This window comes from Drechmeria coniospora, chromosome 02 (genome assembly GCF_001625195.1).
Source record: "Drechmeria coniospora strain ARSEF 6962 chromosome 02, whole genome shotgun sequence".
NCBI lineage: Eukaryota > Fungi > Ascomycota > Sordariomycetes > Hypocreales > Ophiocordycipitaceae > Drechmeria > Drechmeria coniospora.
In genome coordinates, this window is record NC_054390.1 from 3883268 (window position 1) to 3899401 (window position 16134).

General features: G+C 57.6%; 3 protein-coding genes across 3 annotated transcripts; 1 reads left to right on the top strand and 2 right to left on the bottom strand.

The window, feature by feature from the left end:
• Positions 1-308: 308 nt before the first annotated feature.
• DCS_04194 (uncharacterized protein) lies at positions 309-2084 on the top strand (the record flags this gene model as incomplete). The annotated part of the gene is made up of 1 exon (XM_040801506.1): positions 309-2084. One exon carries the CDS (start codon positions 309-311, stop codon positions 2082-2084), a length of 1776 nt encoding a protein of 591 aa, XP_040656539.1.
• Positions 2085-2725: 641 nt separating this feature from the next.
• Positions 2726-5877, bottom strand: DCS_04195 (uncharacterized protein; the record flags this gene model as incomplete). The annotated part of the gene is made up of 6 exons (XM_040801507.1): positions 2726-3259; positions 3354-4384; positions 4477-4534; positions 4758-5027; positions 5120-5510; positions 5654-5877. The coding sequence occupies 6 exons, from the start codon at positions 5875-5877 to the stop codon at positions 2726-2728; spliced, it is 2508 nt and encodes an 835-aa protein (XP_040656540.1).
• Positions 5878-7028: 1151 nt separating this feature from the next.
• On the bottom strand, positions 7029-8360 carry DCS_04196 (vacuolar protease A; the record flags this gene model as incomplete). The annotated part of the gene is made up of 3 exons (XM_040801508.1): positions 7029-7963; positions 8040-8193; positions 8262-8360. 3 exons carry the CDS (start codon positions 8358-8360, stop codon positions 7029-7031), a joined length of 1188 nt encoding a protein of 395 aa, XP_040656541.1.
• Positions 8361-16134: the final 7774 nt, after the last annotated feature.

Sequence of the window (16134 nt, forward strand, 5' to 3'; positions counted from 1 at the left end):
CCAACCAACCACACAGCAGCCTACCGATGGATCCGAGAGAGGACCGACCGACTCCCAAGGCCTCACTCGTCCAAGCACAGCGTCATCTCGGCTCGCCCCCCCTTCCCCCATCGGTTCCGGCCGGGTGCTATCGTCGAGACTCGTTGCATGCGAGATTGTTCTTGTGCAAGATGATGGCCCCGCATTCCGGCCTCTGCGCGCCCTGATCGCCTCGAACCAGCCAGAGCACGAGATATCGGAGATCCTTGCCCGACCTGGGCTCCGTCTTCGTCACCCTGCCATCCGCCTGCCCAAAGGCCGTCGTCGTCATGTCGAACCCGTTCCGGAAAAAGGTGCCGCAGGAGGACCGCACGCCGTCCCCGTCCAAGCCGAGCCTTCGCATCACCAGTGGTGGCAACTCGCCGCTCCCCGACGACCGCTTCTCCTCCACCGACGCCCTACCCGCCGGGGCGCCCAAGCCGGTCAAGAAAAGGGTGCGGGTGCTGTCGCCGCCGCCGCAGTCGCCCGAGCGGCCGCTGGACGATGGCGTGGCCGCCGCCCTCGGCGCCGCCGTCGCGGACCATGACGCCGCGGGCCATGGCCTCGGCCGCGACCCCTTCCTCGGTGCATATTCGACAGATGACAGCGATGCCGAGAGCATCGCCACGTCTCGGCCAACCTCTGCGGCCGTGGGAGGGTTGGCCGCTACGCCCACGGCCCCGGCCGCATCGGCATCGGCTCCGTCCGGGCCAGCAGGACCCCAGGTGAATCCATTCAGCAAAACCCTGCACGACCTGGAATCACCCATGGACCCGGAGCTCGGGAAGCAGCAGAGGGACGAGGGCGAGGCCCTCAAGGCAGCCAATGCCGCCGCCCGGCAGTCGCTCGACGTTGACGCCTTTCACCGCCTGCTCATGACGGGCAAGGTCGATGACCAGCCGCCGTCCACGCAGCATGGCCCTCCGACGAAGACAAATATCGGCACGGGCGACAGGCCGTGGAACCCGCCCGACTCGTCAGACGATGACGAGGAAGCCGAATTCGAAGCCAGGCTTGGTTCGAGCTCGAATCCGCCGAGCCCGAATCCGCCGAGCCCGTCAAAGACCAGAAATGAAAAGAAGGCTCCGCCGCCACCGCCGAGCTCCCGCCACGGCAAGTCGCTGCGGGACAGCGACCGTGTCCCTGCTCCGGACGCCGGCGTGTCTGTTCATCGTCTGATACCACCGACAAATCTCAACAAACCACTACCCGTCTCCCCCGCCCGCACAAGCGTGGAGGAAGGGTCACCGTTCGACCGCGAGTCCGTCGGTAGAGTTCCAGAACCTCGACCGGTGGATGTGGATGCGCACGCGACACCTGGGACGCCACGGAGGAGCAGCAGCACCGGCAGCAGCAGCGGCAAGAAGAACGCGCCCGCCCCTCCTCCGCGAAGAACCCATGGCAGGTCCGACACCAGGGGACAAGGACCCGGGCCCGCTGCGACCCCCCCGAGTCCCGAGCAGCGCCATCAAACGCCGATGAAGACGGCCGGTGGCCCCGACGAGACTCCTGCGCCCGAGTCCACGGAAGAGGCGCTCTCGTCGCGCCCGTCCACCCACGTTCCCGCTCCTCCGCCTCCGCGTAGACCGCACCCGGCAGCGAAGCAGGCACACCACGCGGCACCCCAAAGCACCCCGCCGTCCTCGCCGCCGACGGCGTACCCGGCATCCCCGGACCTCACGAGACGATCCTTCGACTCGGTCGTCACCCATCAAGCCGGCAACACCAAGTCCTCTCCGCCTCCGCCTCCGCCGCCGCCGCCGCCGTCACGGAACACGTCGATCCGTCGGCCGCCGAGCGTGCGCAGCGTCGAGGGCCTCAGACGGCACGTCTCCGTCGAGTCCAAACGGCCCGCGCGCGACGGCGTGCCCCCTCCACCCCCACCGCCTCGGCGAGATCGGGTCAACAGCTCGGAAAGCAGGGCCGAAGGCCGGGAGAGAGCCATGTCTGTCGCCGCTGGCCAGGACGAGGGGGTCGACGATGCGGGTCAGGGCACCGACATCCTCGCCGATCTGAATGCACTGCGGAGGGAGGTCGATGCCCTCAGGGATAGGTTCCGAGGATAGAACGTGAAGTCGAAAATGGAAAACCCGGCAGCGTACGGTTGTTGGGGCATCGAAGAGCGGTCCCCGAAGCTTGGAATATCATGTGCCGTCCGACCAAGGGCAGGCCATCCAAGCATCCAACCCATGCCGGTAGAAAGACGGCAAGGCAAGAAACATGGGCATTGATTGATGACGTATCTACTGTCCAATAATCGGTGCGGTGCATGACGTACACTGCACGCTATCACAAACCCAACCACGGCTCCCTCTCGGGCTCTACTCTGGCGTGCATCAAGGCCCGCCCGTGTCTCGTGTCCCGTGCAACGCCATCTCTAAATGACATGCTGTCCCATAAGTACGTTCGACCAAGTCGCCCATCCGACGCGCGCCCGCATCTGTTTTATTACAAGCTCCCCATCAACGTCGCCGCCGTCGTCGTCGCGCGGGCCTGCATGCATCTCGCGGCCCTCGACGGGCTCGACTTGCAGCCGCTCACGGGCAGCCAGTCGAATCCGCCTCGGGCGGATGCATCGCTGTTCCACAACTTGACATCGATTCCTACCTACCCCATGGAACCGGCGGCTTCCCACGAGGCGCCACCTCGCGGACGCATCTCCGGGTTCCCTCTCACCTTGACTGCGCGGCAGGCCTGTACATGCCCACTACATCTCGGGCGGCTTTTGCGGCTGCTGCTGCGGCTGCTGCTCTTGCGCCTGCACCGGCTGTTGCGCGCCCGGAATCGCGGGCACGGGGACCGGCGTCACCTTCTGCGGTGGCAGGTATCCGGCGGCGGGTCCTGGCCCCGGCGAGCCGTTAGCCCCTTGCCGCTGTCCGCCGAGGGGGGTGGGGGGCTTTGGCTGCATCCCCTGATTTGCGCGCCCGCCGGTGAGCCTATCTCCCGAGCCGTACCCCATGCCTCCGGGCGCCGACTGACCCATCTTCTCCGTGAACATGCTGGACCTTTCTTGGGCGGCGACGCGTGCCTTGGCCTGATCCAGAATCCGCTGCTGCTGGGCCTCGGGTATCACCGTGTGATAGCCCGTCAAGCCCGGGGATTGGGGTAGGCCGGCCGGCATGGCGCCGACGCTGGGGTGCCTGTTCATCAACGCATTGCCGCCGGGGTTCGGCGGGGCGTATCGTTGAGCCTGCTGTTGCATGTTCGGCGATGGGCTATACGGAGGGCGTTGCAGCTGGACCTGAGGGGACATGGTTCGGGGCGGCAGGCCGGAACCGTTAGTGTAGGCCGGCCCGTAGCCGGCTTGCCCGCCTGCGCCTTGTTGATTCGGGTACGCCTGCGGGAAGGCGGAATAGCGGGCGTTGGGGGTGCCTTGCGGCGGTTGGTGATGCTGCAGATGCTGCTGGGGGAGCTGCTGGGGGAGCTGCTGGGGATGCTGCTGGGGATGTTGCTGAGGGTGCTGCTGAGGGTGCTGCTGAGGGTGCTGCTGAGGGTGCTGCTGAGGGTGCTGCTGAGGGTGCTGCTGAGGGTGCTGCTGAGGATGCTGCGGGTGCTGGGGTTGGGCCTGGATCTGGGCAAACTGCGTCCGAGGCTGGTTCGCGTACTGAGGCATGTTCTGATGCCCATAGGGCGTCTGCGCCTTCGCAAGCTGGGTCGCGTATTGGTTCGGATAGCCGGCCGCGCGCGTGTACTGGTTCGGTTGAGGAGGTCGAGGTTGGTGAGCCGAGGGGGGCGCAGCCAGGTTCCGCGGCTGCTGCTGGTAGTTTGGCGTGGGGGCAGGCCGATAGAACTGCTGGTTGTGCGAGGGCGCCCGGGTCGGTGTTGCGTACTGGTTCGGCCCCTGATACTGGGTACCGTACGGCGTCGAGACGCTCGGGGTCCGCTGCGCGGCAGCCCGGCTGTTGGTCTGGGCCGCCTGCTGCTTCTGGGCCGCCTGCTGCTGGGCCTGCTGCTGGGCCTGCTGCTGGGCCTGCTGCTGAGCCTGCTGCTGGGCTCGCAGGCGGGCCTGGACGCCGGCCTCGTCTTCCTCCATGACGCCCCGGTACTGATCCGTGTGGACCTGGACCTTGGTGCTGATCAGCAGGTCGTCGAGCTGGTCGCCGTTGAGCTTGGCCACGGCGTAAGGCGGTAGCGTCTTGACGATGAGGGCCAGCTGGCTCTTGAGCACCTCGTACGCGGCCTGCTCCTCCTCCGACGGCTGGGGGCCGGCCGTGGCCAGCATGTCCCCGGTGACGGGGTCGCTGGACTGGCGGTTTTGCGAGTTCGGCAGCGTGAGGTTGCGGATCCTCTGGTAGGAGGAGAGCGTCTTGAGCATGTCGCTGACCTCGTCGAGGATTTCGTCCACTTCCCTCTCGTGCCTCTCCGGCTTGGCGCCCATGACATCGTCGAGCGAGGGGTCGACGACGGAGTCGTCCCAGTTGTCTATCGCCTCCTGGACCGCCGCCTCGTCGAGATGACCGGCGTGCGCGCCTCGGGCCGAGACGTCGAGCTCCTCGACGTCGCCGTAGTACTCGACCTCGATCATGCGCTGGACGCTGCGCAGGCCGGTCCTCTGCCACCACATCCGTCCGGCGACGTTGGAGGGGACGATGGCGCCGGAGTCGTCCTTGCAGGGGGCGAAGGAGGTGAAGGCGCCGCGGAACAGAGCCTCCATTTCCGTCATCTCGAGCTCCGTCGCCGAAGGCTTCTTGCCCGCGAGGCTCTGGGCACGCTCGCGTCGCTTCGTCTTCGACTTGGACGAGGGCGTGGCGTTGCTGTAGTCGAGATAGTGGCCTGCCGCGAGCTTCGTCGTGTAGTAGCAGTTCGTTCGGTACTTGGACGTGTCGGTGAGCTCTGGGTGGTAAAAGTCCAGCATGTTTCCCTTGGCCTGCGTCTTGGGCTGCTTCGGCGGCTGCAGGGGCGGCAGAGGTCGCGGCGCCGCGAACAGCTCGCCGAGCGTTTGGGTGGTCATCTCCTGCGTGCTCGACGGCACGACGTGAGAGAAGGACACGCCGGGAGGCAAGTTGAACCTCGACAGGTCCGCGTCCGCATCCGCGTCCCCGTGCCGCTGCAGGGGCAGGCTCGAGAACAGGCGCCTCTCCTGGGGTGCCAATCCGATGACGGACAATACCGCTTCGTCGTCGTTTGGTGGGGATTCCGCATCGGCATCGCCCACGGCCGTTCGCGTCACGGGGTTCGGGTACGACTTTTCACGGTCTAGCAGCTCGATCGCCTTGATCTTGAACTCGCGGATTCGATTGGCAGCCTTGGAGATGGTCGCCTTGTCGACGTCGTCGGGCGACTTCCTATCCAGCTCGGAAAGGGCAGCCTTGACGGCGGAGAGGACGTCGTTTGCCATGTCTTCCATGCTCGCGTACGCGTCCGCGACGAGCTTGTCGGCGATGCTTGAGGCCGACGACGGCTCCGCGGCCTTCTGTCGCTTCAGGTCGGGCTCGTCTTGCGCTTCGCATTGGGACAGGGGGCGTTTGAGGATGGAAGGTTCGACATCGAGCCTGGCGAGCGATGGTTAGAAGGGCGAAACGCGGGCTCGGATGGCGGCATCGGATGGGACGTGGTCGTCGCCGCGGGGAGGGAAGGCAGCGCAGGCAGAGCTGGTGTGTGCAGGGCGAGGCAGGACGGGGAGGGGAGGGCTCACGTCTTCAAAACGTCAAAATAGGACTTCACGAGGTCCTTGTGATGGCCTGCGGGCCAGCGGCGCGGGCCGGCAGACTTTGGACCGTCATCGGATTTGATGCTGGCGGATCCTTCGTCGCCCACGTCGCGTTTTCTTTTCCCAGGGAGGGCGAGGTGGTCTTCGTTGGAGTCGTTGCTGCCCGTCGTCGTCACGCCGTTTGCCTCGCGGGCCGCCGGTTGCGCCATCTTCTATCCGTCTCTGGCCCGTCGTGGTCAATGGTAATGGCGGCGACGCCTCGTCGCGATACGCGATCGCGTTGGCGGGTCGAGGTGGAGGATGGATTGGATTGGTGCGACTCCAAGTCCTTTCATCAAGGCCAGTCGACAACAAGGGTCCGCATCCAGCTCTGGCCGCACAATCGAAGGGGGAGGTGAAAAATGAGCGATGCGTGAGGCCTCGTGCGGCGGACGTCGATTTTGACACGTCGATTTTACCGAGTCGTTCGGACGGCGGCGAGGCGTGATGCAGCAGGTGAAGCTTCGCCGATGGAAAGAATGTGAGCGTCCTGAATCGGCAGGCAGGAGAGGCTTGGGGTGACTGGCGCTGAGCCAACGCTTAGGCTGTCGCGGAAAAGTCTAAAATTCACGGCACGTGATTTCGAGTCCACGTTTGCACCAACAGTGCACGCTTTGGTGGGTGAGGGAGGGGCCTGTTAACCTACCCTATAGCCAGCCTTTCTCGTCGCCTTTCTTTTCGTCGCCGGCCACCAGCCGAGCGTTGAGGGCAAACAAAGAAAGAGAAAAAGGCCAGTCATGGTCCGATCAAGCATGCGTGCCGGAAAGGATGTGCGTACCCGCTGCATGCCTATGGCTGATGGCCTACTGTACGGGCAAATGAACCTGGTCCGTCAATACACGGTACGGGGGTCGGTCACGTCATCCATCCACCGCATGGCTCCGGCAAGACATGATGCAGTCGTGCGGGACGACCCTCACGTCCTCCCGTGCTCCAGCGAATTGCACCAGGGACTCGGCCAGCACGACAGCCAGGTGTAGTCACGGTCATTGCTACTCTGCCACGCCCCGCAGAGGGACTAGCTAACCATGCCGCAGACTGCTCTCGCACCTGCACGCTTCCGTGTCGGGGGGCCAACAGGTATTTACGCAGTAGGCGGCGGGCGACACGGTCGTCACGGCGAAGCAAATCGAAGGCTGCTCCTTTCGCAATCGTGCATTACAGATAGGCAATTAATCGACAGGCACCCGATACGGCGCCGAGGAGCAGAAACAAGACGGGTTCGGATACAGCAAGTCTTTGACGAGCAAATCCTCCTTCTCCACGTCGCACCCGCCGGGCACATCCCTAGCCGGGCGTGGCACTCATCTCCCGCACACGCTCACTTGGCCCTCGCGAGGCCGACGGCGTTCCTGCCGAGATCGTAGACGGAGTAGTACCTTCGGAGGAAAGCGTCTCCGAGGATGGCGAGCGGGCCCGCCGGCGCCGGAATGTCCATGCCCTGAAAGGTCGAGATGCAGGTGCCGGACATCTCGAGGATGTAGTCGCTCGCAGGCAGGGTGTAGTTGGAACCGGCAAGCGAAAAGGTGATGTCGGGAAGAGTATTCTTCTTGGCGCAGTCGACGGTGTACTGTCCGTTGTAGCCCTTCTTGGCGCCCATCTCCTTGTTCAGAAGCTCGGCGAGCGAGCTCGGGATGACGTTGAGCGAGGTGCCCGTGTCCAGGATGACGCCCGTCTTGTCGAGCTCGGCGACCTCGTGGCCGTAGGCGATGAAGTCGAGATCGACCTCCCAGTAGGCCTTGCGGCGCAGGGGAAGATACTCAATCTCGCCCGTGTAGTGGGCCTTGTCGATGCCGCCAAAGATGGCCTCGCTGGTCTCCTCCTTGTCGCTGAGGTAGAAGGCGAAGACGGGCTCGTCGAGGAGCTTCTGGTTGATCATGTTGTAAAAGGGCGGCACGATGCGGTTGACCGAGATGGTGTCGTAACCGAGGCCGAGGATGCCGTCGAAGCGTCCAAAGGCAAAGGCCAGGCCGGGCTCGTTGGTCGCCTCGGCAAAGTCCTGGCCCTTGATCTTGAGGTCGCCGATGGACATGACGTCGTTGGAGACGAAGCCGGAGAGGCTGCCGGACCCGTAGCGAATCTCAAACTCGGAGCCGTTCTTCCTGTACGTCGACGACGACGACGAGTCGTACGTCGAGTGCAGGTAGCAGGCGATGCTGGAGCAGGACTTGGAGGGAACCCAAAGGTTGGAGCTGCCCGTGTCGAGCACGACCTTGAAGGACTGAGGCGGCGTGCCGATGGTGATCTCGGAGAAGTCTAGGAGCGCGCCTCCCGTCAGCGGCGGAGGGGGACACGGAAGGGCGACAAGGGGAAGCAGACGACGCCGACGTACACTGAGCGTTCATGAAGTTGGTCACGGGAACAGGATGCCCCCCGTCGGCCACGGGAGGCTTGCCGTTGAATATCACGTCGGCGCGGGACGGAGGGCGGACGCCGAGGTATTTCTGACTGAGATGCTGCACCTGGGACTGGAAGGAGGCGCCGGCCTGGGGGAGGCGGCGTTAGCATGGCCGTTGAGGCTGTCTCGTCGGGGAAAGAGATGGTTCGGACGCACCAGCTGCTCCTCCAGAGATACTTTCTGCAGCTTCATCCTGTGGACTCCAGCTTGCGCGGAGCCTGCGAGGGCGGCCGCCACAACGAGGGTGGTCTTCATGATGGCGACGCTCGGAGCTCTGCGAAGAACCCGGGGGGTCGGGCACTTGGGAGGGGGGTGGTCGGTCGGCTTTCGTTGGATGAAGGCAGCACAAGATGACGGAGGGGCACGACAGGAGGGCCAGGAAGATGTCCGCACGATCGAAGCAGATGGGGAGGGAAGTGGTGATGGACGGAGCAGGGTGGAAGAAGGGAATCACGGCGTCGTCGGTCGAACGAAGCTCAGCTCAGCTCAGGTGGCGCCGAGGGCCAGGGCAAGGAAGCTGGGAACGGAGATGGCAATGTGCGGCGAATCGTCATGTGCCGCGCCAGTGGCGTTCCTTGCACTGACCGAAATGACGCACCGCTCCAGGCTCCAGGCCGGCCAAGTGGGCGACGTCCGCCGTACTTGGGCTGCCTGATGGATGCGAACATCGCTCTGCCCGCTTACAAGTAGAGAGCCTTCCCTTCTAGGCATCGCGTCGGTGGACAATGGCTCGGAGCCAATGACGAGCGCAGCGAGCCGGCTAAACTGCCTGGGGTAAAAATAACACCATCGCCCCATCTCCCTTCCGCGGCACAGCAGGTACGAGTACATGTACTTATTTCCCCCCACCGGCCTGGTGCGGTTTGCAAGTACCAGTACCTGCAAGTTATGAATGGACTAGATCGAAACCGGCCTTGGCCAAGATGTTGATACGATTTGGGCCGGCCATACGGAGTCCGGAGCACTTACTACTGCAGTGCCCAAGTATGTTGGTGTACGTACTACAGCACATGTAAGTAAATACTTACTTAGTAGGTACTCCGCACCGTACATGTACACCTGCAGCAGGTGCTAATGCTTGCAAAGTGAGGTACGGAGTACAGTACCTAGTAGGTGTATCTACAGAGGACTGCACTGAAAGTACAGTACAGTAATGTAGGCCCAGCATGTCCCGGCGATTGGTGGGGACTTGGTGGTCCGCTCAGGCGATCCAGGTACCACAGTTGCTGTTTCTGGGCACGGAATCCTGCATCCCACAATCCCACCCACAATGACATCTCTCTCATCACACGAGCCCCTCTGGTTGTGGTTGCTGCTACCTGCTGCCAGTCTGATCGTTGACGACGAATGCCATGCTGCGCTCAGGCCAGGCCCTCAACCGTACGAACTTGCGATGCCTCCGCCGACGAGACAAGACCTGCCAGGATACGGAGGATGCCCGAGGACCCAAGTGTAGGCAGTCGGCATTTAGCGGTATCGCTCGTCCATGATTATTTCCGGCATCGCAGGCATGGCATCGTTGGCACGAGCGGAAACAGGGTCCGTCGTCAAGACAAGACAAAACAAGTCGAGACAGGATGGAAGCCGTCAAAAACTGCCCCAAACGTCACAGGACCGCATATTGCTCGCCAAGGCCAAGGCGCTCGCATGCCACAGCCGCTCGGGCAGGTGGTGCGTTACGTCGGTACATGCTTGTCGTCGGCGCCTGCTTGCAAACCTGGGTACCCGTCTACGACGAGGGTCATGTGAGGGCCCCTGCAATGCTAGATGCACGTTTGATCCGTTCGAGCAGAGTGGATGCATTGAACATTGGACTCCGCCAAGCCCGACCGCTGCGAACAGTTTGAAGTCACGGTCCGATGATACCGGTGCTGTCTTACGTTGAACAGAGCGAGCGAGGCTCAGCGCCTCGCTCGTGGCGTGGCGTGGCGAGATTGGCCTGCCATGGCGGCTTGCCGGAGAGAGGACAAGACTCGCTCATTCGGCCACGGCTAGTGAGTTTCGGAAGCAAGGAGGAGCATGAACGAGCGACGTCGGCTGCTAAAACATGCCGCCTGACAATTCGTGGGGTCTGGGGTTGAGTTGAACTGTCCACGATCCATACCATACATTCATTGACGGCATCGCAACGCTGCACCGCCCTCGATAGGGCGAATCGCACTCGGGGCACGTCGGCTTCGGGGGAAGAAGAGAATTGACAATCCGATCGTGGGACGTCGCGCCGAGACGAACAGGCGCTCGTGCGCGTCGTCTCGTATCCTTCAGGGAGCCGGCAACTCAACCTTGCATTCCTGTACCGAGCAACGATTATGGGGCTCAGAGCCTCCACTAGTCAGTGGACATTTCGATGCCCTGGCGTACTCCGTACAGTACACGCAGATATTGGGCACGGGGATCGGAGCAGGCGCGGAGTACGGAGCACTCCGTACATGCGCGCCGAATTGTGCCTCGTATCAAGCCCTGGGAATCCCCAGGCGTCCATCAGCATTGGTGGCTGGCGCAATCCTTTCACTCCATGTAGATTGGAAAGGGGGCGACCAGAGGTTTCACGTCGTGCGTGTACTGTGCCATCCGCAATCGCAGGTACTGTACGTACAGTACTCCGTACATGTATGCACCTAGTACTCGGCACCGAGAGACAGTGGGCGAGTGACAGGACAGCAAGTACTTACGGACAGTGCATTTTTTTCTTCTCGCGCAGTACCGTACCCCTACGGGCTGCGTGTTAGGTTGGTAGCAACAAGGCAACGATCGAGGTATCCATCCTCCTTCCTTGGCCTCCGTACAGTGCTCACCAGCACGGTTACTCCAACTCTTCGGACGAGCACGGTGCACGCACTCCGTACGCGATGGCTTGGCTCAACAACACGTACAGTGCAAGTGCAGGCTTGCCTCGACCAAGACATGCATGTCTGATCGCTCAAGCGTTGCGAGAGCGTCGGTGCCGTGAAACGCCGGATGGATGATAGGACGAGACATTTGCACCCGTTATTGGCTTTGTGACGAGCAGCCCGGCGCTGTCTGGCATGCCAACCACGGGCACGCGTGACGCGAGTTTGGTGACGTGTTGCGAGTGGACGCGGCAGTCCGTCGGAATGTCGGGAGCAGTTATTGCAAGCAAGGCCTTCAAGGCGGCAATCAAAGGCGTCAGTCAAAGCCAGTCAGGCCCTTGCCATGGCGCCATACTGTTCGTTGCCTTGGATACATTGTGTGTTGGGACCAAGCCCAGGAGCATCGCACAGTACGGAGTAACGCTCAGAACTTTCATTATTGGGATAAAAGACAGCGTAAGTTCCAAGTAATATTACTTTGTTGGCCTTTGAATGAGGAGACTGACTATGTTGATGAGCACCTGTTCAAACGCGTCAGTAGCCTGTGCACGTACACTGAACCCTAGGTACAGGCAAGTACAGCTAAGTGCATGCTTAGTACGGTGTACATATACGTTGTAGGTATAAAGTACAGTGTGCAGTGCAGATTAGTACATGTACATGTAAAGTATTGGTATTGCCCGTGCTCAATCGTTCGAACTGGTCCAAACATACGGAGGAAGCACGTATACTCCGTACGATATTCCTCGAAATGCATGAGTACAAATGATAATACTTCTACTTACACTCATCCCAAAGTACTGTACAGAAATGCATACACGGCAAGTACCCCGAACATGCGACGCCTACCTGTAAGTACAGGTATGGACAGTAAGTAAGTAAGTAAGTAATAATTACATGCATGCTTCCGTGATGGTAGGTACTGGACAGAGTATAGAGTACAACCAAGTACTCTAGGGATGCGCATACAGTACGGAGTACAGCATTCAAGTAATTACAATACAGTATTTACTTTCGCCTACTCCGTACAGTCCTTGTACAACTACATGTACGGAGTACTTGCTGTATGTACAGGGAGCGCGGTCCTTGTTGTGCTCAATGCGAGCCATGACTCGGCGGCTGACAGCCAAGGTCTGTTCCGTGTTTCCCATCTCGCGTGTTTCCTCCCTCAGCATTGACGGACTACCAGTGCGCCGTTTCTAGCGTGTCTCACCTTTGCGACTGTGCGTTGACACGGGCTTGATTATTTTCACTGCTGCATAAAGATGTGCATGGGAAGGTACATGTAAGTAAGTAGGAGAGTGACGCCAATCTTTTATACCGTGTATTACTTACTGCACGGAGTGCTCCTCGTAGTACTTGTAATTACTCCGTACGTGGGCAAGTACTTGAGTACTTACAACGACATGTACAGTACATGTATATGTACTTGTTTATTGTATACTTATTTGCGGACTGTACTAAGTATGTACAGGTATTACTCCGTTAGTACTTACGTAAGTGCAACTGAATGACAAGATGCTGCATGCGTGCATTGGCACTCGTTACTGTAATAACTACTGTACATGTACTGTAAGTACGGAGTACCTGGACGGAGTACCTGTGTGGAGTACGGGGTGCTGTACAGAGCACATCGTGGTATTTACGGTACTCGTACAGTACTCCGTACTGAGTACTTGTATGAGTAAGTAAGTATCTAAGTAAAAAGTATTCGTGCTCGTTACTCGCTCGTACCGGTACTCCGCACTTAAGTACAAATATGTAAGAACATGAGTAGGGGTACTCCGTACTTGTAGGTACTTGCAATCGCTGTCAATTAGCCGCCTTTGGACAGAGGATTAAGTCAGACCCCCCACTCATGGGCCCCCCCCCCTCTTGGGCCCCCTAATACGGAAAAACAAGCTATCTTTAAAGCTACAAAACGAGGTATTATTAATACAATAAAATTAAAATAAAATATCTATAGTATCTATTTAAGCTGCCATTTAAAGCAAAGGTCTTTAAATCCGTAACTAGACGTTTCTGCTGATAATGGTGCTGGATTGAGTGTTCGTTTGTACCGTTTTTGGGTCTCGATAATCTTATCGATCTGTACGAAGCGGCCGTTGGGATCTTAGGCTACTTTTTGTTTTTTCCGAGGCTTAAGTCGATCGACTTAATATTCCAGTTGTTGGATTCTAGCCTAGGCTGTTGCAAGAGTAGTATTTTAAGCGTTAAGGGCCCGGCCTACCTTAGAAAATAGCTACCGCGCTATACGGTCAATTTGACTAGGCGCGTATATTTTTACAACAAGGCTCCGAAAGTTGTGTGATCGTTGGGGTATTTGCAGAGGGTTATAATCCTCTTCTAATTGCCTTTTTAGGGCTTCGGCTTCCGAGATAGCTAGGGGTTTATCTTGCAAGACAAGGCGGCTTAGTAACGGCTTCGCTATATTAACAAGCCATAACCTAGACCCCTTCCACCCTCCCCTAATATTCCGTTCCGTAAGACCTTCCGTACGGGCTTGATGATAGCAATATAAGAAGGTAGCCTTACCAACTGGCGCTAAATTGTTAGTATAAGCCTTAAAAAGGATATCTTGGATAGCCCGGCGGTAGGCAGCTTTGATAGGTGAAAAACACAATACGTCGAGTAGCTGGAGGACGTATAAGGCGTGTAGTGGTAAGAATAAAAGGTAGATACCATTTTCAAAGCAGGTATATATAAATCGATCGGTCTAATAACTTCCGTGCCTATTAACAATAAGTAGCCTTCGTTCCGTTTTCGATACTCTAGATTAAGGTATAAAGATCTGCTTAAGCTACTGTATTGCAACCTTATCGTTAGTCCAGCCTTTAGGGGTTGCCTTAAAGTACTACTCTTTGAGGAAGGTCGGATTCTCCGGAAACTATTGGTATTGTAAGTCCTAACCCTTAAAAAGGACTAGTGGTAGAAGGGCTTGGCCAATAGCTAATATACATTCTACAATAGTAGTCCAACAACGCGATCCAGCCTTCTTCTTTAGTTAGAATGTCTTATCCGACCTCCTAAGTACTAGGCCGTTACTACCAAGGCCCTCGAGGATCCCGGTTTCGTCTATATTCCAACGGTATTGTAGCGGGATAGCCTGGATCTCGGAGGGCCTTAGTAAATTAAACCAATTTTTAATAAGGCTCGTAGAAGCACCGTTTAAACGGTACGAATCAATAGACTTACCTTATACGGTACTAACTTCTGGGTTACGGCGTAAAAAGCCCGTAATTTAGTTCTTACCGAGGGGTTAAAGGTCCCCTCCTGTAACGAGGATCCGGGCGGCAAAGACCTTTAATTGCTAATGTAACGGTGGTAGCCCTAATGCGCCTTAGATAAGGACCCAATCGTAAAGGTGCTTTTCTTAATCCCTTGAGAGCCTTTGTAACGGGATATAGGCTTTATTTCTTGGAAGGTGGCTGCGTAATTGGTTTTGGAGTATTGTCCGTAGAATTCTATACTGAGAGATAGCTTGGTACTGCAAGAGGCCGTTTTTTACAGCCGATACGGCTAGTTAGAGCGTTTCTTCGGTATACTTAGCTTTTTTAGCTATTAAATAAGCTAGGAATAGCTGTTCTTGTAAAAATCAATTAAGTTACGCGAAAAAACGCGGTTGTAATGTGTAGCTTGTATTGATGAAGGTAGGAAAATGGGGGGCCCAAGAGGGGGGGGGGCCCATGAGTGGGGGGTCTGACTTACTCCGTACAGTACTTATACATCTAGCTGTACATGTACTGTTCTTGTCAATGTACAAGTATGCATGTGCGAATGCGTGATATGTGTCATCTTGAGCCAAGAACACATGGTGGTAAACATGAACAAAAACGTCACAATTGAGCCGCGCGGCCTCTGCTAGATGCTAGCAATGGATAGCCGGACAGCACATGATGTTCTCCTAAGTGCACTCTGTATTGTAAGTAAAGTAGCTTGGGGTTGTGGGTGAGAAGTGAAAACGTCTATTAGAGAAAGGCCTTGCAGCGATGAGATTGCTCTGCAATGCCCAATGTCCGGACCCCTGTTGCACACAGGTCTCCCCCCTTCACCGTGCGCGACTGGGTAGGTACAGAACTACACATGTACATGTAGGTAATGTAAGCAAGTACTACAGAGTACTCAGCAAAGTGCTCAGCAGAGGGTACTCCGTATACTTACTTGCACTGCAGTACTGCACACCTAAGAACAGGTGCATGTACAAATACTTGCACGAAGCACTGCACTGTACATATACGGAGTGTTTCGTACAAGTACACATACTTACTTGCGAATTCTCGTGCAATACCACTATGCATGTCGGAGTGCTTACTGTACAAGTACCTGTACATGCTACATAAGTACAGTATACTTGTGTCTGGGTGGACTCCGTATATATACTGTACATGCACTGTACGCCTATACGTACTTTGTACCTACAGTACTTAAGTAGGTGTACTCCGTACTAGGTACTGTACAGTACGGAATTATAGGACTCGTGGCCGCAATTGCCTCGTACACGTGTACTTACGTGCAACCAAGCACATCAACACTGTAGTTGTATGTATGTTCTCATGTCCTTGCGGCCGTATGCACGCGCACAGCACAGGTATGTGTACAGGGCACTGTAAATGAGTGCACGTACTCCGTACGATACTGTACATCTCCTTGTAATTATAGGTAGACTTGAACTGCATGCACTGTACTTCGTACATTACTGTACACATTTACTGCACGTTACACGTGTACTTACATGCACCAACCTGGAGTACTTCCATGTACTCAAGTACAGTGTGCCGCGCGGTATGGAGCACACCTTCTTGTACGGATACACGTAAGTATTCACGTATTATTGCTCCGTACAAGTACGCTTAATGCGCAGGAAAATTCACGTACAGTATGGAGTACCACTAGCGTACAAGTAAGTAAGTGTGTATTACAGCATGTCCTCGTTCATCGGCCTCGCATCTTTTCACACGCGTTGGGGGGTGGAGCGACTAATGTTGGTCCGAGGGTAGGCGGATACGAGCACTGTGGTAAGGGTACATGTACATGTCCATGTTCATGACTGTGCTGTGATGCTGTGCACAGATCTTGTGTAGTTTCATGTACCGGATACATTTTGTGCCTTAGTACTTACGTCGTGTCGTCGTCGGTGCAAGCGCACTGCTGGGTGACGCGTGAGCGTTGTTGGCCAGTCCTGAACCCGTGCGACGTGG